This window comes from Rhincodon typus, chromosome 8 (assembly GCF_021869965.1).
Source record: "Rhincodon typus isolate 14 chromosome 8, sRhiTyp1.1, whole genome shotgun sequence".
Taxonomy (NCBI): Eukaryota; Metazoa; Chordata; class Chondrichthyes; order Orectolobiformes; family Rhincodontidae; genus Rhincodon; species Rhincodon typus.
Window position 1 is genome coordinate 23,271,415 of NC_063339.1, and position 26,282 is coordinate 23,297,696.

Here is a 26,282-nt window from a genome sequence, read left to right on the forward strand (position 1 = left end):
AGATGACAAGTTAGTAAAAAATGTCAAATAAAGAGAATTTCAAAGCTGGAGAGAATTTGAGATGTATACACAGAGATGCTAGATAGGGGGCAACCAGCCCTATCACATAGGTGGATATGCACAGAAAATATTTTCCTGATAGGATTTATCAGTCTAAAGCAAGGTTGGTGGCACAAGATACTGATGAAAACCTGGGAGACGAAGATATCAGAGTAGATGCACTGACGGAACAAAAAACAATTTTGAAATTTTCTCGGCTTTGTCAGCAACAAATGCTTGTGGGTGTAGATCAATTGATAGTAAAGCTGCATTTGTACGAGGAGGTCACCTCAACGGGGAAATACTCCTTCATCCTCCAAAAGAAGCACCAAATGCAATGTGGTCATTTTGGAAGATAAATAAATTTGTATTTTGCTTAAATTATGCCTTTAAAGCTTGGTATTTCTCAGTAAGATCTGTTTATTTAAAATTATGCTGTCTTCAGTTAAAAACACACCCTGCCATGTTTTACTGGCATCTTGAGGAGCATCATTAAGACATCTTTTTGATGCACGTAGATTACTTTTGGGGGCTGGGAGCAGTGACTTTGAAGATGTTAGCATAGTGGACTTAAAGCAGAATTCAAAGTTAGAAATCAGACTTCGGGGCTTTTAAGTACATTGGATTGGATATTGGGCAGAATGGATCAAGCATCATTTTGCATCAGCAATCTTACTTGGAAAATGTTAGCCCCATTGTTATTAGTCAAAATAGGGCCTCACAAAAAGATGCTGCATTTTCCAAAACTGAAAGGGAGGAATTGCAAAGTCTAATTGAACAGCTGAATTGTCTTGGCACCCCAAAAAAAGTCAGGTGCTATCTATGAAATATTAGACTTCAGTATAACTGTGTAAAAACCCAAGGTGGAAGATGTTATTTGAACAAGTAAAAAAAATTAAAAGTGGAGCATTGTGGTTTGAAATTTCCATCATTGGGAGATGCCTGTAACATGGAACTTATAGTTTTGATGGTGCTTCTTATATAAATCTCTATCATGGGTTCTCAAGTGCAGGAGAGTTTATAACTTTTCTTGTGGGAAAGGGAGGTAAATGTTGCCCAATGATCAAGAGACTAATATAAAGTACCTTAGTGGCAGAAACTCTCAGTCTTGGTTAGTTGGTAGGTAAGGTGCTTTTCGTAGTGAAAATATTGAAAGAAATTCTTAAAAGGCATTCAGCAGCAATACCCATTGAATACTACATCAAGAAGAAATCTCTATGGGATAGTGTGTATTCAAAATATATGCAAATAGAAAAAGATTGAGGATTGATATTACAGTTCTAAAACAGAAGCTGGAGAAGTGAGACATCTCCAAATTGAAATAGGTGGATAGTAATAGCTATCTGATTGTTTTACAAATAAAGGAGCAAGCTCTAAGAAACTGTTAGACATACTGAAAAAAGGACACTTGGAGCCTTAAGGAGTCTTAAGATTGATTTTAAAAGAATAAAAAGGGATTCTTATCAAATAATATGGTCTAAAAGGATGACTGAGATTTAAAGGAACAAGGGAACAGATGGTGGATACATTAATTAAAGGTTCATGGGTGTAAATATGAGGAGCTACCAATCAGTGGGGTCTGGTTTTTATAGAGTGTAGTTAACTGAAGTAAAGCACTCACAAAGGATTTGGACTCTGTTCAAAAATACTTATCATTTAGTTTATAACACTGAAATGTGTTTGAACAGAAATTTTCCTTGCATTGCATTTGGAAAAATATTTCTGCAGAATGTTAGTGATTGCCGAAAGTAGAAAATAACTCAGTAGGCTAACTACAAAAAACTGATGATACTAGCGTCATAATATTTGGTATAGACAGGAATGAAAGAATGTGAAAGAAACATAGATTATGGATATGCAGTATCAATGTCCAATGTAAACACTCAATGTCCCTAATTTGTTCCAGCTCGTATGTATTTTAATGGTTCATGTAAGAGTGCCAAACTGATACTATTGTGTTGTGGAATGATCTGATTTTGGTTATAACTATTTATGTATTTTATACAGTATACATGAGTTCATTTTAAAAATAATAATGATAAAGTCTTTTCATTGGACCTTGAGCAGTGTTGACGATGAGATGAGGCCTGTTGTAATGAGAAAGAGATTAGTTTATGAAATACTGGAAAAGTAGGTACAAACATCATGAAGTTTTGTTTGCTAAGTAAGCTAGGCTATTTTGGTGGAATGATACATTTACATCCAACATTCTGCTTCCCAGGATGTTACTAATTATTATTCTTAGCTTTCTAAGAAGGCTGCCAAATACATTTAAATGAGCCTACAAATAAATAATGTCTGTAACTGATGGAATTGCCTCTATATTGGCAGAGAAAATATGATTTGTAACCTTCCCAAACTCCCCACCCCCTCAAAAAAAATGCCCCCCGGGAATATCAGAAACTATTCCCATCGAGAAGTTGTTATCAAACAAAAAAATGTGAGCAGATGTTGACTCTAACTTTAAGAGCTACATGAGGTCAAAAGAGCAACATAGCTGTCCTCTTTTAAGTAAACGAACCAATGGAAACATGAAGGAATAAAATTATAAATGGAAAATGAAAAGACACACATTGTGAAAATCTGGAATAGAGTCATAGTAGTAATAGAAACAGACCATTTGGCCCAACCAGTGCATGCCGATCATAATGTCAAACTAAGCTAGTCCTACCTGCCTGTGCTTGGCCCATATCCCTCCAAATGTTTCTTATTCAGGTACTTATCAAAGTATCTTTTAAACATTATAACTATACGAGCATCCACCTGGCAACCCGTTTCAGACATGCACCATCCTCTGTGTGAAAAAATTGCTCCTCTGGATCCTTTTGTATCTCTCATCCCTCACCTTAAACCTGTGCCCTCTAGGTTTAGACTCCCCTACCATGGGGAAAATCTGTTGTCTATCTAACTTATCTTTGCCTCTCATGATTTTATAGACCTCTATAAGGTGACCCCTCAGTCTCCTATGCCCAAGGGAAATAAGTCCCAGCCTACCCAGCCTCGCCATATAACTCAAACTTTCCAGTCCAGGTAGCTGTCTCATACCATTAAACTTTGTCCTACACCAATTAAAAACTTCTAAAAAATAGAAATAATGAATATTGGAATGCATGGGTTGTTAATCAACATTCGGTAGAATGTATTTTGTGAGGCAAGTAAAGTAGATAAAGTTAAGATACAGAGCAACTGTAATTTAATTGAGTGATGGGACAGGCTGAATGGACAGCTCTTGTTCCAAAAGGTTAATTTTTCAGCCTTCAGAAGTTATTAGATTGGGGAAGCTCTTTATGTTACAAAACAAAAATTCAGGACAAGGAGAGGGTAAAACACTGCTTAGAGATTGTCATGAGGTTATACCCATTAGTTTTGATGGTAGGATTTTTAAAACTGCCAACTTTTAGACTAGGGCAAATTTGATTGAGACAAGGCTTAAAAATGCAGAAGTGCTAAAATTGCCTTTAGTGAGGGAGTGAGTGAAAAGAGAGATCTCCTCTAATCCAGACAACCATTCAAACCTGTCACAGTCTCAGGAAAACATTAGCAAGTCCAAAGTACTGGATGTTGACGCTATATCACACACAGACCCACCAAAAATAGCCTCTTGAATGTAAACACTAGAACCAGTATTTCAAGGGGAGTTCCCAAAACCTTTGAGAGATTACTGAAAGTGAAGCTGTTGCCTCCACTTCTCATTCTCTGGAAAAGAAACTGCCTGGTTCCCATGAAAGCTATGTCAGAGGAGAAGCATCAGGAAACCAAGAACTTTACAACAACTGTGACATTCGCTAGTGCTAGCTGCATCCAAGAAATCAGCTAACCAGCCTCAATCTCAGGTTTAAACTGAGTGCCTCACAGACAGCCAAAGGACTCTATATTCTATTATTTTCCTTCGTATTGGTCACTATACCCTTAGCAGGTAATAAATAGTTTCTTTCTTTAACCAAATAAAACCTAGTGACTTCTTATTCCCTACACTAAATTAATTAACTATATTTAAGTTGGTTAGAGGTAAAGCCTCATTCTAAAAAGAATTCAAACTTTTGTTGGGACCAACCAGGGGAGTCAAACCAAGGGGAGCTCCCTCAACAATTTTCACTAGGCAGTAGCAAGATGAAAGCTAACAGTTAATGAGGTTGAAAACCAAACAGATTTTGCTAGGAACAGTGAAGCTAGGATGACTTATACTATTAAAAATTGTCATCTCAATAAATGGTCAAGTGCTCCGAGCAAGTAATTGGAAAGGCAGAGGAATGAGCCAGACATGGCTGTAAAATAGAAGGGAAAATAAATAAAACAGTGTAAGAATGGAAGAAATAAGTATGAAAGCATGGAATAGAAGGAATGTCTGAAATGACTGAAGTCAACACTCAGCCATACAATGACCAAGAAGAAAATTATATTGCTGTTTCTGAAATTTGAGTTGAAATATTTCTTTTTTTTTTAATAGCTTATCCTGGAACTGTGGACTATCGGACACTAGCGGAGGAAACTCCTTTATACTTAGCAACATGCAAAGAGCATTTGGAGTGCATGAAATATTTACTGGAAGCAGGAGCAGAATGTGACATCACTAGTAAGGCAAAAGAAACTGCACTCTACAAAGGTAAAACAAAACTGAAAAAGTGTAACTGCTTGATCTTAGTTAAATGAATGTGCCAAATCTAATACATTCCTGCTCTGAATTTGGGAAGGCAGTGGTGTAATGTCATATCACTGGACTAATAACCCAGAGTTGCAGATAAAGTTCTGGAGCATTTGTTTAATCCCACTGCAGCAGATTGTGAACTTTAAAATCAATAAAAATCTGGAATTAACATGTAGTCTCATGATGATGATGTAACTGTTGTTGATTGACATAAATACCCATCTGATTAACTAATGTCCTTTTATGGAACAAAATCTGTTGTTCTGCCTGGTCTGCCCTACATGTGACTCCAGATCCACAGGAATATGTTTGACTCTTAACTTTCTGCTGAAATAACAAATTACTCAGTTAGGTTGGAGATGAGCAATAAATGCTGGTCCAGACATTGATGCCACAATTTCATGAAATAATTTTAAAAATTATATCTGTTAGGACGGTAAAAGCTTAATAATTATATGTATTGTGCTGAGAATATATATAACAAAACCGTGTATTTTAATTTCACAATTTCTGATCCTAAAATCATCTTGCAGTGTATAATTTTACAATGTGTACAACTGGAGCAGATTACCAGAATTGTTCCACAACAATACAATCTGATTCTGAAGCACTAAACAAGAAATTCCTGATATCCTAAACATGTGCTTTACATTTCAAGTTATTTCTGTTAACAGCCTGTGAACGTAAAAATGTGGAAGCTGTTAAACTTCTGATACAATATAATGCTGATGTGAATCACCGCTGCAACCGTGGGTGGACTGCTCTTCATGAGGCTGCAGTACGAAGTGATCTGGACATCATTGAAGCTCTGTTCATGGCTGGTGCCAAGATTGAGGCATCAAATATTTATGGAATCACTCCATTATTTGTTGCAGCACAAAGTGGACAACTGGAATCTTTGCGTTTTCTCACAAAGTATGGTAAGTAGGGTTGTTTCTTGATGGGAAGTTATTAAGAAGTTAGCCATTAACTTGTTGTGTGAAAGGCACTGACTTATGAGCAGCTTTGACGAAGTAAATAAGGAGAATCCTTTTTTAGTGGTATAAAGTGCTGGTTACCAAATGGACACAGATTTAAGATCCTTTGCAAAAGAACCCAATTCATGATAAGAATGTCCTTGTGAAATGATTTGTTATGATCTGGAATACACTGCCTGAAAGGGTGTGGGAAGCAGATTCCAGTCATCTGCCAGTCTTTGGTACAGGATGAAAGCCTAACTGCCTGCCAGGAAAATCTATTCAGCATCCCTAATCTACTCATATAAGAGGTCTCGTGCACCGTGGTAACATCCCTACCTTTGGGCCGGCCATTCTGGGCTCAAGTCCTACGTCAGGACTTGATGGCCTCAGAATGCATGTCATAATGTGGCTGAACAGGTTAGTTAACAATCTGTAGTACATTCTGATCTGCCTATGATAGGCTGTAAGAGAAGCTAGTTTCTTGGTCTGCCAGAACTGTAAGGAAGCTGCAGGGTAACAGCCTACTTAGCTTAGGACACAACACATGCAGGTTCTTGCCAGTAGCACGTGTCATCCTCGTTCTGAGGGACTATCACAAACATGTATAGACACTCACATATCCACTTGGGCACTTATATATTCACATTGGCTAAGTGGGTCGACCTTACTGCTTCCACCCTACGTCCAGCAAGATAATCTGCAGGTGGACACTCTTCAACCTGACCCCTTCCCGTGTCACCATTTTCTGGCTGCACCATCCAAACCGCCTTGTCAGGTCTATTTAGATAACACTCAGTCTCCTCTGCTGTTAGTTTCTTCAATGAGGGCTTGAATGGGTGAAACAGTGAAATTCTAGCTTGGCAACATGTGCTGTTGTCCTCTGTGTCGAGGTCCAGTCCTAGTTCTGCACAAAATGAAGTCAAAAGTATTGCAAAACAGTGCATCCAGATTATTGAAAAGCAAAATATAAGTTTTGTCTGCTTCAGTCAGCTGCTGTAGAACATTGGCAGAGCTGTTTTTAAAAGCTGCCCCAGAGCTCTTATGCAGACTGTCTGCGTACACATGTTTAACACAAGTTTTATGACAGCTTCGTCATTGAACTTTTCCCTGTAAGGCCACCTCACCATACATTGCAATCTCCTAAGTTTTCCTCTAATGTCTATCCAGCAGTTGGTCTCTCCTTTGCTACCTCCTATCTATGAATGTTTGAGAGTCAACTTCATTGACATTTCATGCTCTTTTTCTTATGTCTTTGGATCCTTTACCTCCAATTGAAAGCATTGCTCAAAGTGGTCACCAAGTTTCTGATGAGCCATCAATGCCACTCCATTCGAAGGGTTCATTACTTGCTCAATGCCAAATCCTTTCAAAAGCTGCACCTGAAATTTGCCTCCCTCCTGTCCAGCATTCCTGTGATATATGGGAATTGTTTTCCAGCAATGTCAGTGATATTTAAAGAAAATGATTTCTGCCTTTTACGTCCCAGCTTTGGACGAATCTTTGAGACAACTGACTTTATGGATTTTCACACCCTGCTTATGCTGCTCCAAGTTATGCAACCAGCAATCAATGATTGCTTCTTTTCTTTTAATACACCAACTTTCATAGATGTGTTTTGCCTGCGGATGCAGTGTGCTAAACTTATTGTCACACTGGCATGCAGATGAATTTATGTTACTATCACTGTGCATTTAATTATGGTGTACAAGGTGGAGTTGGCCTAGGATGCAATGATATACATTATGCAACCTTAAAGAAGCATTTAGGTCCCAATGACTTTAGCAATTTAATTTGAATTTATTAATTATGACTCAATCACCTTGTTAAAGAAGTGACTACTCTAAAGGAGTGAGTGTTTATAGTTCTAGAAAATGGGTATTTTGAAATAGCCTTTGCTTAATATTGTCCTGAACATCAAAAGAACAGAAGAAAAATTGTAAAATAAATTAAGCATTTTAACAAACAGCTAACATTTATGTTTTCCAAGTGCACATATGTTTAGCAAGTTATTTGACAAATTATCTTATCAGTTGAATAAAATTGCTCTTATCTTTCTGATAATAGCTGTATGTTATGGTTTGCTGTTCATTATAATTCTTAGGTGCAAATATCAATACACAGGCCAATGATAGTGCCTCAGCATTGTATGAAGCCAGCAAGAATGAGCATGAAGACGTTGTGGCTTTTCTTCTTTCACAAAATGCTGATGCAAACAAAGGAAGTAAGGACGGTTGGCTGCCCCTTCACATTGCTGCTGCAAGGGGCAATATGGCGTAAGTTGTAAGGCACGAAACTTCCTGCGTTTAAAATATTGTGCACATTTCAATGGGCTAGGGTTCAGTCTCTGAGCTTTATTTTCAACCTTGGTATTCAAAGAAAATCACAGCTGAGAGCTCCCTGATTGAGTTCCTTAACATGGATCTGCTTTAGAGACTGCATAGATTTCTAAATATATTCGCCAGTAGTAACTAAAAATTTGAATCATCCACTTAAGTACTTCAAAATGCTGTATTTACCCATTGAGAGCTGCTGACTTAAAAAAGAGAAGCATTTATAGAATTCATTTATAGAATATATTACATCATTATGACAACTTGATGGTTCCAGCTAAACTTCCATAAAGATTTTATGCATTGATAATAGGATTCATAAATCAGGGTTAGAAATGTCCATGACTATTATTTTTCCAGGTTTTTTCAAATGATGACCACCAGGTGATAACCAACATTAAACACTTATGCATGCTGCTGCATACATTATGTACTATTGGCTGCACTTATAACCATATAAGTTGTAGATAGCTTGTACACTACCATGAAATCTTCTTGGTGCTAATCCAAAACTGACAAGTCCTCACCTAACTTCTTTATCTAGCTATAACAAGCTGAGCTAGAAGTGACAATGAGTGAAGAGGAGCTGGGAAGTAAGCCACTAGAACTCATGGCTTGTGGAGCCTGGTGTTTATGTTGGACGCATTGTTCTCAAGCCATAGACTAGACAAAATCATAAGGAAGTGCTACCCCTACTTAAATTGCTTGGAATCACTGGCAATGAAAGTAATGTTTCTCCATGCTTTTTTAATTAAATAAAGTAACATGTTTGAATTTGTGCTCACAAATGAAATCTATCCAGTACAGCTTTCTCAACTAAACAAGAAGCACACATCACATAAACAAACTGGATTTTTATCAGAGATAACACAGTTTGGAGCTGGAGGAACACAGCAGGCCATGCAGCGTCAGAGGAGCAGGAAAGCTGATGTTTCGGATGTGTTCCTCCAGCTCCACACTGACTGTTATCTCTGACTCCAGCATCGGCAGTTCATACTATCTCTGGATTTTTATCAGATCTTTGAGAGGTATATGAGCAGAGAAATCTATCTTCCAGTCAATGGTTTAGTCCTAGAATTATATTTATTACTTATGTATAATTTCAATGAGATTTTGGAGGAATCAATTATTCAAAAGTTAGGCAATTATATATAACTGTACAAATATAAATATTTGTATATAAGTATACATATATATATATAAATATATATATGACTATACAATTCTGGTACAATTTATGTTGACTCTTCTGACTAATGTCAGTTAAAAGTGTTTCCTATGGTTTATCATCATCAATAAATTAAATTGTATAAATCTAGAATAAACTGCTTCACATTTCCCCTCTTCCTGTCACTATATTTGTTCTAAATGCAGAGCATCAGCCACAGAAACCGTGTTCCTTAATTGATTCATTAGAAGAGAAGTGTAGGGATACAAAGAAAAATAATGGAAAATGCTGGAGTTTGGAAATAAATGCTGATAGGCTTGCTGCACATTCACAATACTTTTGATCCTGAACCCATAGAGGAGAGTTTCATCGCCCAAAAATGGTGGGCTGTCCATTAGTCAGAAATTAAAGCTCAGAAGTTCTGGAACAGGAATTAAACTGATGTCAAACCTGACCACATCTGGTTTTAACAGAGGAGAAACAAGGAGAAGGCAGCTAATTGGCTTACGAGAAGTCCCTTCATCATTTCAATATTATAGTAAGGCTGCTGTCATCATATTAAGCCAATTCATTTTTTCACATGTGGTGGCGAAGCTTCCCAGGCTATGGAAGCAAGGCAGCTGAAAAGACGTGAGAGAAGGAAGGTTGAACCCATGATCTGACTTCCTTTACAGCACAGCCTGTGGGCTAAGAGAAACATAAATGTTTTCTTTAGGCCCTGTGTGGTATACAGTAAACCCCACCCTCAAGATCTGCTTCGTCCATTCATGGGCATTACTAGTTCCCTTAAATACCATTGTGACCACCCTGATTACTATGGGACCAGTCTGAACATAATCAGATCTTCGGCACTACTTTGCATATCCTTTCTCCCCATAAACCTCTGCAATCAGAATGCCATTGACTATGATCAGACTATATTTCATTACACCCATCTGATATCTTCAGCTGCAGCCATGCATTTTCAGGTTTTGTCACTCGGCATTCAAGAGGGCATTGGATCATTCTTTGGATAGAGATAGTGTGAAAAGATATGAGGAAAAAGAAGGAGCCTGGCACGAGGTAATGACGCTTGTTTGAATGGTCGATGCAGTCACAATGGGCCAAATGGCCTCCTTCTACACTGTAACAATTCTGTGATTCTGTGAACAGATCTGCAGCCTGTCAATCAGACCTTTAGTGAGCAAGAACCTGATAGGAAAAAAAAAATAATGCAGCAGACCTCACACAGAATATAGCACTAGACTAAAGTCCAGACAATAAGATGTAGGAACAAAAGTTGGCCACTCAGCCCATTGAGTCTGCCCTGTCATTCAATGGCTGATCTGATATCCTCAACTCCATGTTCCTGTCTTTTTCCCATAACCCTTATTTCCTCACTGATTAAAAATCTGCCTATCTCACCCTTGAAAATACTTATTGACCCAACCACAACAATGCCCTGGGATGAAGAATTCCACAGATTCACAGTCCTCTAAGAGAAGAAATTCCTCTTTATCTGTGTCTTAAATGTGTGTTCCCTTATTCTGACATTATGCCCTCTGGTCCTGGACTCTCCCACAAGGGTGACAACCTATCTGCATCTTCCCCATCAAGCTCCCTAAGGTTGCCTCTCTTTCTTCTAAGTTCCAACGAATATCATGAATTTTGCTTGGCTATCCCTTTCTGACAGCAAAATTGAGGCTTATTTTAGTTATGAAGGCACAAAACATTAGAATTTAATAAGACCAAAGACAAATCCATGAAAGATGATGAAATATATAAATTACTGACAATTACACTAAAACTGCACAGCTACAGAACTTTGTGGGGATTTGCAAACAAGATTGCCTTCTAATGTTGAGATATTTTAAGTAAAGATAAATACTATGTGAAATAAAAGTCATTTTTCCGGTAGTCCAAACAACAAACAAATATTTAGTGTGGCCAAGCAGTGGAAGAGCACCTCAAAACCATTGTGTTGGAAAGTCCTTTGATCCATATTTGTCTGGTCAAGAGAGATGTAAAGAGAATCAGGAGCATTAACAGGTGTCCTCTGAAATTGGAAGTCCGTGAGATCCACTAGACTATAAGTGAAAGCTTTAGGTAAGTTCAGAAGGATGCTGAATCACTGGCAGACATCTTATTTCAGGCAAGTAAAATAATCCACTGATGCGCAGAATCACAGTACGTGACATTATTTTGTTTTACATAAAAATGTGTTGTGTCATGGAATTCTGATTCTTATCATAACTGTAATGCATTGTATCAATTCACAGTGAAACAAAATAGCTTAATGATTCATTTCATTGATTTGATTTAATTTATTATTGTCATATGTACCAAGACACAGTGAAAAATATTGTTTTGTGTGCTAACTGGACAAATCATACCTTACGTAACTACATCAGGGTAATAGAACAGAATGCAGAATATAGTGTCACAGCTACAGAGAAGGTGCAGAGAAAAATCAACTCTAATGTATGAGAGGTCTGTTCATAAGTCTGATAACAGCAGCTGCTTGCTCAATTCATCATAGAGCAAATGTAACAAAATCCAGTTCATTTTAACAAACTCACTTTTCTCTATTGAATGAGCAGCTTTCAGACAGTGTGAGTCAACCTGCACAACAGTAATGTTTATATCACTTCTCAGAGTGATTGATGCTACTAAACCCGTAAATGCAAAGGCAAATTCAACATTTCAAATTATGTATTGACACTCATACCTATTGTAACTAATTTTTTGCAAAGTACCTGATCAATCCATTGCAGACCATTGTTCATGCTGAACAGTAATGCAAGTGTGGTTTATTTTTATTCAGGATAGTTCGGATGTTGATTCCTGTTACCAGCAAAGTCCGGGTGAGGCGCAGTGGAATTAGTCCCCTTCATCTTGCTGCTCAACACAATCGAAATGATATTATTGAAGAACTGATTGAAACTGGCTACCCTATCAGTGCCCTCTTGTCACCAGAAAGATCACGGCTGTTTGAAGATAAACGTACTTCAGTTTTGTACTTTGCTGTTTACAACAATAATGTAGAAGCCACAGAAATGTTGCTCAAGGCTGGGGCAAATCCTAATGTCGATCTGATAAACCCCCTTCTAATCTCTATCCGACAGGGCTCCATTAAAAACATACAGCTGCTCATAGACTATGGAGCTAACATCAATGCTTATATTCCAACGCATCCTACATCCTTCCCAGCGACAATCATGTTTTCTATGAAGTACCTCAGTTTATTGAAATTAGTTATGGACTTTGGTGGTGATGGAGAGTCATGTTTTAAATGTGTATATGGAAGTCATCAACATCCAGAACAAGAGCAGAGAAGAGACGATATACAAGTGCAGCATAAAAAGCCCAGACCTGTACAAGTAAGCTGTGAAAATAACTTTTTTCCCATCATTATATAAATAATGATGAGTTATTATCTAACTTTTCAGGCAAGGATTATATTTATAATATAATTAGTGAGTCATCAGAACAAATGCATGTACGATTGTTATTCTGTAGTATAGAATGTGGAGCACAGACTACTAATTAGTAGGTTGAGAAAAGCCATTTATTACCAGTCTGCACGAAATAATGTTAGAAGGTTGCTTCCAAAGTACTTACATTAATAGTGGGCGTGAAACTGGAATGGTGCAACATTGCTCCATGGAGGAAATGGAGACATAGGAAGGTCAAAAGAGAAGGAGGTGAGACAGTTTTAAAATGTTCTTAATGGGATTTTTCCTTTTGAAGATGATCAATCCTGACTCAGGTTTAATTACCTTTGGCCTAGTCAGACTTGCAGTCTTGTTAAAGCCCTCAATGGAACTAATGGCAGCTCTCAGCTACCAAAAGAGCCTAATAGCGTTTAGTTGATGGAATTCCCAGGTAGGTTGGGAACTCCTCTAGAAATAGTATACAGAAGCTATATGAAAATATTTTTGATTCATCCATCTACACCTCAATTGGAATTTGAGGACAACTTTCTGGAATGGAAAGGTGGGAGAAGACCCAGATTTTGAACCGAATTTGGCCCCTTTCCTTTCTTCAGAAGTGGGGATTCTGTCCTGTTTACATCCTCCCTGCCCCATAACTTACAGCACCTATAACTCCCAGAAAGAAATAAAACTATTATATGTAGATTTTAAATCTAAATAGCTGAATAAAAACAGAAAGTGATGGGAATACTCAGCAGACCTGAAAGCAGCTACACAGAGGCAAATAGAGCTTACATGTCATTTGATAAGCTTTGGTCAGAGTTCAGATAAAAGGTCATCAACTTGAAATGGTAACTGTTTTCTCTTTTCATTGATGGTATACAGCATATTCAGCTGTCTGGTATTCTGCTTTTCTAAACTGACATATATTTGTCTTTTGACATCTTTTAAGGCAATAACCTAAGCAGACAGAATTTCTGAACTGTTAATTATGGAAACATTTCACTGAATCTTCAACTCAAAGCTTAGATTTACCTTAGTTTTAATGACATGACATCCAATTGACTCAATTTTTTAAAAAATAAGATCTTGCTTTTTATAACTTTACTGGGACATCTCATAGTTTGAATAACCAATTTGTAAGACTTAAAATAAGACAGTGAATCATATATAATCTGAACCAATCCTGAGCTCTGTATATACTTGAGAACTGTGTATCAGGGCTATTTCAAGACTTACTAGAGAGACCTTGACACTATACCTTGAGAAAGTGTATAGGATAAACAAAGTGCTCTGGCATTTTAAAATTTCTTAGGAGAGTAATTGAATTTTAAACTGATAGCTCCCATATAACATCCTTTTGGTCAGTGCAACACTTTGGATTTGAAATGGAATGTTGACATTGAAGGCTTATGATTGATTCATCTCCTTTAACAACCAACCAGATTTTAAATAAACATAGCTATTTTTATGACTTAACAGCACCAAAATTAGGAACAAGCAATATCCAGTCACGTTCACAACATCAATTAAAGTTAAGTGCTCATCAGGAAAAGAAAGCATCTTGGAATTAAATCAACAGAAATTTGAATATTGGCTGAGTGATATGCAATCAGTTCACTTAAATTATGACTTCCTTCCCTTAAATCTTATAGATAAAATAATAAGTTGTCTACCAAAACAAAAGTTATTTTAGAAGTGGGATTCCAAATAGTGGGTTTCTTTGCTGAGCAGCCACACCAAACCAATTGATTTAGTTTCCAACCAAAAGAGTACCAATTAAGTGACTGTAGACTTAAGCTCCCTCTGCTGGATCTATGTCTGTAACTGCATAAACACCAGAAAGGATTGGTTTTGTTTATCGGGGCAAAATCTAAGGTCATCATTGTGAATTACACAAATTCAGTAATTGAAAACATTTTAAAATAGCAATTCATGCAACCCTAAACAATAAAACCTAGCCTTTCATTCTTTATGCTGCATCTAAGCAACAAGCTCTTGTGCATTTTAAACTTGACTTCAAAACTCTCAGTTCTTACTTTCCGATTACTGCTTAGTGTTTCCTGATCTGATTCACTGTGTTGTTAACAACTGTGAGCAGCCTTTGTTCCTCTAACACTGGCCTACTCACATTTCCCTTCCTTTACGACATTGTTGCGACTATTCATTCAGCCACTCTGCATGTGGTCTGGAGAATTCCCAGCCTAGATTCCTTCCGCATTTTCATTTCTATCCATCCTTTCCAAAACCCTCATAAAATCTTTATCTTCTTCTGTGCTGTCTTCACTTTTCTTTTGATTAGTTTGCTTGGTGCACTTTTTTTTTGGTTTCTGCAATGTGAGATGTAAACTGATCACTTTTATAAATGTCCTTTGTTGCTAGTGTCAAAACTTAGTTGTTGAGCATTGTCATGGCACACTGTTATTCAGCAGGTTCTGTTTGTGTACCCCATACTATATTCAACCCAATTCATTGCTGCAGGAATACTATGATCCATTACCAAAGACCCACCCATCCTCAGCAGTTTCATCAATGACCTTGTACTCCCACCATCACCCCCAATACCCCTCGTAAGACATATTTGGGGATGTTTACACAGTTTTCAGTATCATTAACAAATTGTCAGATAACAAGCAATGTGTGCTACCTTGCAATAGGACCTGCACAATATTCAGACTTGATTGGTAAGTGGTAGGTAACATTCACACCATGAAAATGCCAACATTATTATTTATATCAAAAATGCCGACAAGAGAGAAGCTAACTTACACCCCTTGACATTCAATGACATTGCCATAATTAGGACTCCCCATCCCCAACCTCACCATGCCCTAATCATACTCCTTGGGGTTACTATGGATCAGAAGCTGAACCGGACCAGCTATATAAACATGGCTTGAAATGCAGGTGAGGGGTTAGGAATTCTGGTGAGTAACACACTTCCAGACAGTTCCCAAAATCCAACATCTATAAGGCAGAATTCAAAGGTGAGGTGGAATATTCTTCATTTGTCTGGTTGTATGATACTTCAACAACAGTCAAGAAGCTTACAATCCTCTGGGACAAAGCTTCTTGATTGGCATTTCATGCATCACATTCAACATTCACTTCCTCCACCAATGAGACAGCAGTGTGTCCTACAAGATGGTGCATTGCAACAACTCGCCAAGGCCCTTCGGACAGCACCTTCCAAACCCAGAACCTCAACCACCTAGAAAGTCCAGGGCAGGAGATGGATGGAAACACCACCACCTGAAAGTTTCCCTCCATGTCATGCTCTGTCCTGATGGAAATATATAATCATTCCTTCAATATTGTTGGGATAATATTCTTTATTAATGTTTTTGAAATGGTAAATTTAATTTCCATGGAGACTGTCAGAATGTGAGCTTGATTGGTAAGATCCTAATGTTCCACTGTAGTTGACCACCAAGGCATATTCTTCCAACAGTATATTATATTGGTAAATTGTTAGTGTTTTTTTAGAAAGGTGCCATTTTGTCTAAAATTGTCTGTTGATTAAAGCGTTCCAAATAACCATAACATCTTACAGGACATTGAATTTATCAGAACAGTAACGTATAGCATGGCATAATATTGTACTGAAACAAACTTCATGACAGGATGTTGGCCCATGATATAAAAGGTTTCAGAACATCTGACAGGTGTGTCTAGTCTCAGTAAACATTGGACAGTAATACGAGGCCTCAAAGATTATTGGATAATGATATTTGTCCTCACAGTAAATTTAACCTGAGAATTGAACAACAAGGTCTCAAATATTGAAGTAGAATCTCACAAAATGTTGGATAGTTACATTGTTAAAGTGATGTTAGATACAGATCCCATTTGAAATGTATTGGCCTGGAGGTCATCTCAGGATCATATTTCCAGGACAGTTTCACATTTTTAAAGTGCTATCTGGGAGATGGGCAGGACAGGGAACTCTCTTGCTGTCAATCAACAGCCCATTAACATCATTTAGGGGCATGTTAGGGTGCTCACCAATGTGATTTCCAAAGTTTATTTCAGCAATCAGTCTGGTGTCTAGGTTTGGCACAGGGCCAGAGAAAAGTTCATCTTGTGATTGGTAAGGTTGTGCGGCCTTTGCGTGACCTGTGCAGAAATGTCAACATTACCTTGGTTTCACCGGGTCACCCTTTTAAGCAATCATTAATTCTTCATAGCCTTGTCATGAATTGCTTGCTCCATTCTGCAAGGCAGCAGCAGGTCTTCCTTTGCTGCTAAGACCAGGGATGTAATTCCTGCCTTCCAGAAGCACCTGGTGCCAATAATTGGGTGTTCAGCTTGCCTCCATTCAGGTGATAAATTTTCAACTAGGACACTTTTATTTAGAATTAGCTGCAGAACAGTGGTGGGATCTTATATTCATTCCAATATTAAGCAGAAAAAAACAAAGAACTGCAGATGTTGGAAGTCAGAAACAAAAAGAAAAGTTGCTGGAAAAACCCTTCTTCTGACCTGCTGAGTTTTTCTAGCAATTTATATATTTTTTTCCATTCTGGTATTTTTTCCCTGACTTTATTTTGAAGATTTGACCCATAGTTTCAAGGAATATTGAATAGTCATTATAGAACTGCATGGAGAATAGATAATACTATAGAGCCACACTGGATATTAGATAGCAATATATGACCAGATGAGAATGTTATGTAGGCACATACAAGACTTCATAAGGTATTGGACAATGATCTGGGCCTTGATAAGATAGTAATTTGAGTAATTGTTTCAGTAGTGGTGCAATTGGTAACACTTTTGCCTTGTACCCATAGATTCTGGGCTTGACTCCCACTTGAGCACAAATCAGAAAACTAAAATTCCAGTGCAGGTATTCTGCACTGTAGGAAGTGCTTTCTTTTTAGATGTGATGTTATACTGATGCCGCATTAGCCTGCTTTGGTGGATTCAAAGAAATCTGCAGCAGTATTTTACAGAAGTTGCAGTAGAATTATCTGGTTTCCGGGTCAAAATTTAATCCCCCAATTACCATCACGAAAACAGATTACCTCATTGTTATCACAGTGCAATATTCCCCACAATGCAACAGTAATGCCACAACAAAAAGTACTTCATTGATGGCAAAACACTTTGAGAGGTCCATTTTTGAATGCAAGTCTTTCTGCTGTCACTTAAGAAGATAATGCATCACAGCTCACCAGACAATGACTTTGAACTTTGCAGGAACTAGCTTATTTGATTTGTGCATGCAGCATATTAATCGTAGAAAACACAGGCAGTTAATCCATATAGAAAAGAAATTGTCCCAATTTGTATTAGAATGGACAGATTCAAAATCGGCATCTACAATAATTAGGTAACCCAGGCTTGACTTATTAGGTAAAATAGTGTCACAAAATTAAACATGGGGCTCTTGTGATGAAGTGGTCACATCTCCAAGTTCAAGTCCAGTTTGTTCCAGTGGTGTGTGGTAACCTCTCTAAACAAGTTGATTAGAACATATTTATTCACACAAATAAACAGTAGTGAAGTGGCATTGTCCCTACCTATGAGGCAGCAAAACCAGATTCAAATCCCACCTATTCCAGAGATGTATCATTATATCCCTGAACAGGTTGGTTAAAAATACATCCCAAAATTAAACAAGGTGATGGAATGTTAACATATTTTGAACTAATTATTACTCTATAATTGCCAAGGACAATACTGATTACTTAAGTCTGATTTTTCTAATGGTCCCATTTTCAGTTTTGTGAAATGGTATCTACACCTGGAATCTACAGATGGGCTGGGCCAATCATAGATGTCTTACTTGACTATGTTGGAAATGTGAATCTCTGCAGTAAACTGAAGGAACATCTCGACAGTTATGATGAATGGGCAACTATCAAGATAAAATCAGGCAAGTTCTCACAAATAAAGTCAAAACCTCTCGGAATTATTTAATTGTGCTCCTATAGCTTTCAGTGGAAACTATGTAAAATTGTGTTATAGTTATATTTATTTCTTTGTTTTTATTAAGTAATCAAATAGTTTAGTGAATATGGAAGTGATGGCCTTCCACAATAGAATAAAATCTTGCCCACTGTGTATCTTGTAGTTGACTCCCAATTGGCAGAAATGCTTTTCCAGTTGAAGGGATTGAAAAACAAAGTAATAAATTGGCCAAAGGTACTACCTGTTTTAACATGTAGACAACATCACAAACCACATTCCTGTCAACTGTCAATGAATTCTGCAAGGTGCAAAGGACAGCATATCAGTGAAAATAGAAGGTGGTGCTGGGGAAGGTGGTGGCCAAGGATAAATCACTTCCTGACCTCATTACAGCCTTCAAACATGGACAAAAGAGTTGAATTCCAGAGGTGACAGGAGAGAGATAACCTTTGATGTCAAAACCACATTCGCAGAGTGTCTTGATAAGGAGCCCCATCAAAACTGTTATCAACGCAGCCATCTCCAGCTGCTTCATCAATGACCTTCCCTCCATCATAAGGTCAGAAGTGAGGATGTTCACTGATGTCTGCATTATGTTCAGCACCATTCGCAACTCCTCAGATACTGAAGCAGTCTATGTCAAAATGCAACAAGATCATGACAACATCCAGGCTTGGGCTGACAAGTGGCAAGTAACATTCTTACCATGCAAATGCCAGGCTATGACCATCACCAATAAGGGACAATCTAACCACCATCCCTTGACATTCAATGGTGTTACCATCACTGAATCTCCCACTATCAACATCCTGGGCGTTATCATTGACCAGAAACTCGACTGGACTCACCACTTAAAGACAGTGGTTACAAGAGCAGGTCAGAGGCTAGAAATACTGTGGCGAGTAACACATCTCCTGACTTCTCAGAGCCAGTCCACCATCTATAACGCACTGTGGAACTTGTCTGGATGAGTGCGGCTCCAACAACACTCAAGAAGTTTGACACTATCTCGGACAAAGCAGTCCGCTTGATTGGCACTTTCTCCACAAGCATTCACCCCCTCCACCATTGATACTCAGTAGCAGTAATATGTGCTACCTACAAGATGCACTGCAGAAATTCACCAAAGATCCTCAGATAGCATCTTCCAAATCCACAACCACTTCCAACTAGAAGATGGGAACACCACCACCTGTAAGTTCCCCTCCAAGCCACTCACCATCCTGACATAGAAATATATCGCCGTTCCTTCACTGTCACTGGGTAAAAATACTGGAATTCCCTCCCAAATGGCATTTTGGGTCAAAACACAGCAGGTGGACTGCAGTGATTCAAGAAGACAGCTTCACCATCGCCTTCTCAAGGGCAACTAGGGTTGGGCAATTCATGCTGGCGAGTTAGCTATGCCCACATCCCACAAATGAATTTTAAAAATCCAATGAGAGATAACCTAACCATTGCCCCTTGATATTCAACGGTGTTATTATATTGAATCCTCCAATATACTGGGGTTTACCATTGACCAGAAACTGAACTGGATCAGCCATACAAATTAAATAGCTACTAGGGCAGATCAAGGCTAGGAATCCTGCCATACCCTGACTCCCTAAAGCTTGTCAACAAGGAGTGTAATGGAAGACTCCCACTTGCCTGGACAAGAACAGCTTCAACATTAATCAAGATGCTTGACACCATCCAGGAGAAGGCAACCTACTTGATTAGCACCACATCTACAAATATTCATTCACTCCATCATCAATGCTCAGTAGCAGCAATATGTACTAGCTACAAGGTGCACTGCAGAAATTCACAAGACATGACAGCACCATCCAAACCCATGACCATGACCATTGAGAAGAACAAGGGCAGTCAATAGATGGGAACACCATCACCTGCAAATCACTCACTATCCTGACTTGGAAATTTATTGCTGTTCATTCAGTGTCATCAGGTCAAAATCCTAGAATTCGTTTGTTAACAGCATTACGGATCTATCTACAGAACAAGGATTGCAGCAGTTCAAGAAGGTAGCTCACCACCACCTTCTTAGAGGGCAACTACGGATGGACAATTAAATGATGGCCCAGCCAGTGATGCCCACATCCCATGAATTCATGAAGAAAAAATCAGGGGATTCCAGAGGTTGCACTTCAGGAATAGGAGGAAAGTCCATTTACCCATTTGACAAATACAAGTGGAACCAGATGAGAGTAGTTCCAATCAGCTAAGTGACAGTGGAGTAGGAAGTTTGTATGAATAACTATGTCAAAGGCTGTTGACAAGTTAAGAAGGACATGTGGATAGATTACCTTGGTCACGGCTGCATAAATAGTCATCTGTGACTTTGATCAGAGAAAGTTTGGTACTTTGTCGGGGAAGATGCTCTTTTTGGAAGAATTCCTTTGTGCAGTTCTCAGATTGGGAAGTGACAACACTTTCATGGACTTTGGAGAAGAAGAGAGTTTGGAAGTGGAATGTTAATTTGCGCGGATGGTGGGACTGAGGGTTGAATATTTTTTAAGGGATGGTGATCCCAAATTTAAATGGGACAGGGACAAAGCTGGTTTTTACTGTAAAATTCAGTTGCTATTTTAATGTTTATTTATTTCCCCATAATGCAGCTTTACAAGTCATCACCTAAATATTGGTGAGCTAACATACTGGAGGAGAACAGCCAGTAAAACAGATGATTTCAAAACAATATCTAACAACCTGTTGTGAAAGTGAGACCCTGCACTAACCAAAACGATTACTCATTCATTCAGTCATGTCTTTCATAAATACCAGAATAAATCCTGATGGAAAAAACCATAACCAGAATTGAGAGGTGACTTGTACATAAAACAGGTCAATAAGATAATTAGAATATAATCTGCTAATGGCAGAAAAACTTGTTCAGTGTCACAGCGAGAACAAAAAGCAAGAGTAACAATCTCTTGGTAGACCTGGTTATCGTGAAAAACTGAATTGGTTGCATTTATTAGCATGTTCAAACTAACTAGTAAAATAAACTACACATTGCTAAAATGTCAGTCATTCTGCAGAACAACTGTTGCTCCATGTCTATGTGACTTTTTGTTGTGATATTTTACATGCTGTTAGATATCTGGAAATCGCTGTATTTAGTGGGGATTTTAAGTATGAAATGTTATTTATAATTAATTTATTCAAAGTAATAATTTTCCAAGGCCTGCCTTTTTATGCCAAATAAGGCATAATATATAGGCAGACAAACACTTAACGTGCTTGCCTAATGTTCTTTTCTGTCATTTTAGTATGTGTTAGCCTATTGATTTTAATCTTTGCTTAAAATTTGAGAAAGGAGACAAAGAGCTATTGATCATAACTCTTTTGTTACAACAGTCATTGTTTCTTGTTTCCATTGCTTATTATATTTCCTTTCAATTTTATATAGAACTTCCAAGACCTCTTGTCCATCTTTGCAGAATTAAAGTTCGAAAGCTTTTGGGACATCAGAGATTAAAATTTATTGAAATGTTGCCTCTACCTGGCAGACTGAAAAGATACTTGGAGTACAACTGTGCAGATGAATTGATGTAAATTTAACTTTTGATAGAAACCACACAGAAACTACAAGACAAGCATTTGCACATTACAGATTGCAGGAAAGGAGGTCAGTCCAAAAGTGGCAACTGCAAATGATTTATCATATACCAAAAGAAGTATGTTTTGTGCGATTGCAAGCACTGAATTAACCGATGCACAAATTAATTGTGGACAGATTTCAAGTGGCCGAAATAAAATGGGTAAGCACCAGAAGGTTGGAAAATAAGTCAGGGACTTTGGATTTTATTAGTTCCGAGAATAGGAACCAAAATTAGGTGTATTGAAGAGAAGAATTTTGGAGATGCACAGCATATTAGTCAACATCAAAATGTATACGCATCCTAATGAGAAGTCCCACTGGACATATAAGCTTCTTTCTCCTGTTTCACATGCTGCCTACCTACTCCGTATTTCCGGCATTTTGTGTTTTCAATTTAGATTTCTAGCCTCATAGCTTTTTATTTTCATTACTTACAATTCAGCATTTTGACATGTACATAAAACTGTAAAGAATGTACCAAAGCATAACCTGTCGCATCAACATGTAAGATAAAGATGTTTTAAATTTTAAACATTTTTTAAAATTCCTTTTCCAGAAAGGAATAGCAAAGACACTGATTGTTCAGTTTTTATGCAGCTCAGGCAAAATTTGTGAATGAAACTTGCTTCAGTTTGCACCTTGCTTTGAAAACATACTCTAGCCATGATAAAACACAAAGCCATTTCTAGTCAAATTGTTGATAGAAATTTGACACCTTATTTAATTTTTATGCTTTATTTAAAATAGTAAACATTAAGCTATAAGATGCTAACCAACAGCAAAATATTACTAAATACCTTGGGTTGCTTGATGAATGTCATTTGTTGCATGGAACATCACAGCAGCCGAAGAGAAGTTGTGTTTTCAATTGCACTGATAGCACCATAGTTGTTGCTATACCTTCAAAAATATTCAACTCTTAAGGTTAAGTGCACCATTATAGGATTGAGCCATATAGACCAAGCAAATCCTAATTGTATGTCATGGCATGTACTGAGTTACCTGATCTTATCCAAGACAGCAGTTAGTGCATAGGAATAGGCCATTTAGCCTATTTCATTGTTCAGTTAGGTAATGGGTGATTTTATTTTACCTCAACTCAGTTTACTCATATCCCATGGACTACTTAATGAACAAAAGTCTATTGAATTCAGTCTCGAAAATTTCAATTGATCCAGCAAGATTTATAATATCTTCTATGTAAAAAAAGTACTTCCAGATTTCACTCCTAAATGACCTGGCTTTAACTTTAATATTATGACTTCTTCTCCCAAGCTATCCACCAGAAGAAGTCATTTCCCTAAATGTGCACCTGTCAAATTCCTTTCTAATTTTAAACACCAAAGAATACTACAGAAAGACTCTGCAATCTTGGGTTAGAAAAATGGGGAAACAACCACATTTTCACTTCTGATTGTCATCACTCGTGTCAGAAAGTGAATGCATGCCAACATCACATTGGTCAGGGTGAAACAAAGCACTCAAATATCATGCCACCTCTCACACATGACTAAAGCTTGTATGAGTAACATATTAAAAAAAAAACTGCCAATATATATAGCATTAGAGATGGAACAAAATTGGGAAATGAAGTGTCTAATGGGAATGATGGAAACCTTGGTTTATCTCTACCAGGTGGCTTGCAGTTCAGAGTTTTTATATATGGTATTTGATGCAATATAGTACCAGCTTCAGGAATTACATTGCATTTATCAGATAATTCTATTCTTTCGATCGCATTGTAAACTCAAATCCTGTTAACGTTGACATTGACAAATTCAGGATTTTAATGCAGTACACCTCTAACAGAACCTGATCAGTCTTATTCAGTTCATTTAATTGGTGACTCAAACCAAGATTTTCATCTTCTTCCATTTCAAAGATTGAACAGGGTTGGAGTAAGAGCAGAGGAAGGGTGGCATCATGGTGTGAATGTTGTGATTTGCTTTTCTAGTGATGGAAGTTCATTGAAAACCTTAACCTGGATGATTAATGTCTATATATCATGATCAGAACAGGAGTAAAATAATGGACATTTGTTTTTATGAAATTACTGAGAGTCCTGTTTATATCTCTGTAATTTCTAGATAAGCTATTCAAATATTGGCTTGTTTGGATCAACATGATACTGATTGTAGCATCCTTCATTTTCTTTGATTGTATTCAACCCTGAGATCCACTGATCAACAGGCATTACTTTAAAACAGTGTCTGGAACTGCAAGAATATCACTGAACTGTAGTTTTTTGAAGTATATTGCAATGGAATGTTTCTATTAACTTTTTGTACTTTAAATTTAATTTAAATATAGTTTCTGACAGTTATGCAAATAAAAATGTGTATTTAGACTGGATTTTGCAATTTGCTGACCTTGAAAATTAGTCACCACGCTAAATGTGTAAATCATGTAGGATTCGGTCAGAAACACAAAAACATTTTAGCGTGAAGTCGCTGGGTGGCGCCATTGCTACTGTTGTATTCAGAAATCAGAGTTTAAAGTTAGTGACAGCCAGGAACATTTTCCCCTTTCTGAGCATAATTCAAACTGGAATTGAGCCAATGAGGCCTCAAAGTGCTTGGATGGAGTGGCATAAATGGTGAGAAATAAGGTTGTTGACTGCAGGATAAATAGAACTTACCTCATTTGACCTGTATGCCTTCACAGTTATTGATTTAAATTGTTTTGTTTGGAGACAGAACTATCTCGATCATTTCACTTCTTGCCAATGACTGACAGCACAGATGGGGGCAAGGTTATTTGCAACAGGACCTTCAAACTTCTAACGAAAAAAAAAATGTTGATTGTTATGAATAAAGTTTGGGATATTTCTAGAAATACAGCAGTGAATGGCTGAGCATATAAAGAAATATGACATTGTAAAACCAGCTGTGTAGAGCCACAGGAAGGTTTAGGGAGGGGCAACATATACTAACTTAAAGAGGAAGATAACATGTTGGAACAGACATTATTGTCTGAATTAAGTAGATTAAACGGAAGTGGACATATTAGAAATAAACTCTGGCTCAGAGTTCTAGGTTAACTTGCATTCAGTAGGTGTGTGCCCCAAATTCCCCTCCCCCACTAATTGTATGCGTATGGAAGACAATAAAAGCCTCTAATCGCAAAGGACTAATCATATTAGTGGCTGGTATAAAAGATAGCTGCAGCCATGGAGGAGCGTGTCAGACTTTTAATTAGTCTGAGAATCCTTCTCTTCTATTCTCCAAAAGTGCAGGATTTCAGGAAGTGCCCTAGAAAAGGAAGGAATCAGTTACACAGTTATCAGTTATAACCTATTATCTATAAAGCTGTTACAGGCATCATTTTTACTTGTAAACTTGCCAAGGCAGTAACATGAAACAAGTTATGTAACAAACTGTTTCACCATCATTTACACCATATTATTCAAATATATCCTTTTTATTTCATAAAATGATTGCTTCCATTACATTTAACTACAGTATATAAGTTTAACTTGCAGACATGTACACAATAAAACTATGTGAAATTATTTTTTGAACCAGGGAATCAAATTCTGTTTTACATAACTTTATACATGAGTGGTTAAAGTGTTGTGACATTTTCAGAGGATCCAATTTGCCTACTGTTTCACAGGTTTTCTCAATGCTGCTGCGAAACCCACAAACCATTTATCCTGTTACCATTGATATATTTTTAGTGAGCTACTTTGTTTGATACCTGTGTGCCAGGCTGCCTGCTGGTATGGTTATTAATGGGTGTTTCAATGTATTTTTTGTTCAGTTCAACTAACTGGTTTAATACTTATCCTAAGTTCTTTATTTAATTGAGTTTATGTTGCTTTGGAAAATACAGAGGTTGTGAAAAGTGCTATTTAAATGCAAGTTTTGTTTACTTCTATTGTCACATGTTTGGTAATAAATAGATTAGCTTTGACATGAGTTAGAGTATAATTCTCAGGTTTTAAAGCTCCAGTAAGGTGTCACACTGAATTTGAAGACCTTTTCTTTAAGAATGTGTTTTCATTACAAACTTAGTGTAGGTGCAAGGCAATTCCCTGTCCAAACATACATGGTGTGTCCAATCAAATAATTGTGATACTTTATTCTCCACATCAGAGTATTTCAATTAGATCATTGTCATAGAGTATCACAGCATGGAAAGAGGCCTTTTAGCCCATTGAGTCTGTGCTGGTCATCAAGCAGCTATCTACCATGCTCCCATTT

The 26,282-nt window shown here is 37.5% G+C and overlaps 1 protein-coding gene across 2 annotated transcripts in view; it reads left to right on the forward strand.

The window, feature by feature from the left end:
- The window catches only part of asb2a.1 (ankyrin repeat and SOCS box containing 2a, tandem duplicate 1), a 40,197-nt gene extending 14,276 nt beyond the window's left edge, over window positions 1-25,921 (forward strand). For both annotated transcript variants that reach the window (XM_048600364.1, XM_020518445.2), the window contains 6 exons: window positions 4,487-4,642; window positions 5,359-5,604; window positions 7,745-7,916; window positions 11,945-12,500; window positions 18,282-18,435; window positions 21,886-25,921. In XM_048600364.1, the coding sequence (XP_048456321.1) occupies window positions 4,487-4,642; window positions 5,359-5,604; window positions 7,745-7,916; window positions 11,945-12,500; window positions 18,282-18,435; window positions 21,886-22,031 (1,430 nt within the window). In that variant the 3' untranslated portion in view covers window positions 22,032-25,921. The remainder of the gene's footprint in view (window positions 1-4,486; window positions 4,643-5,358; window positions 5,605-7,744; window positions 7,917-11,944; window positions 12,501-18,281; window positions 18,436-21,885) is intronic.
- Window positions 25,922-26,282: the final 361 nt, after the last annotated feature.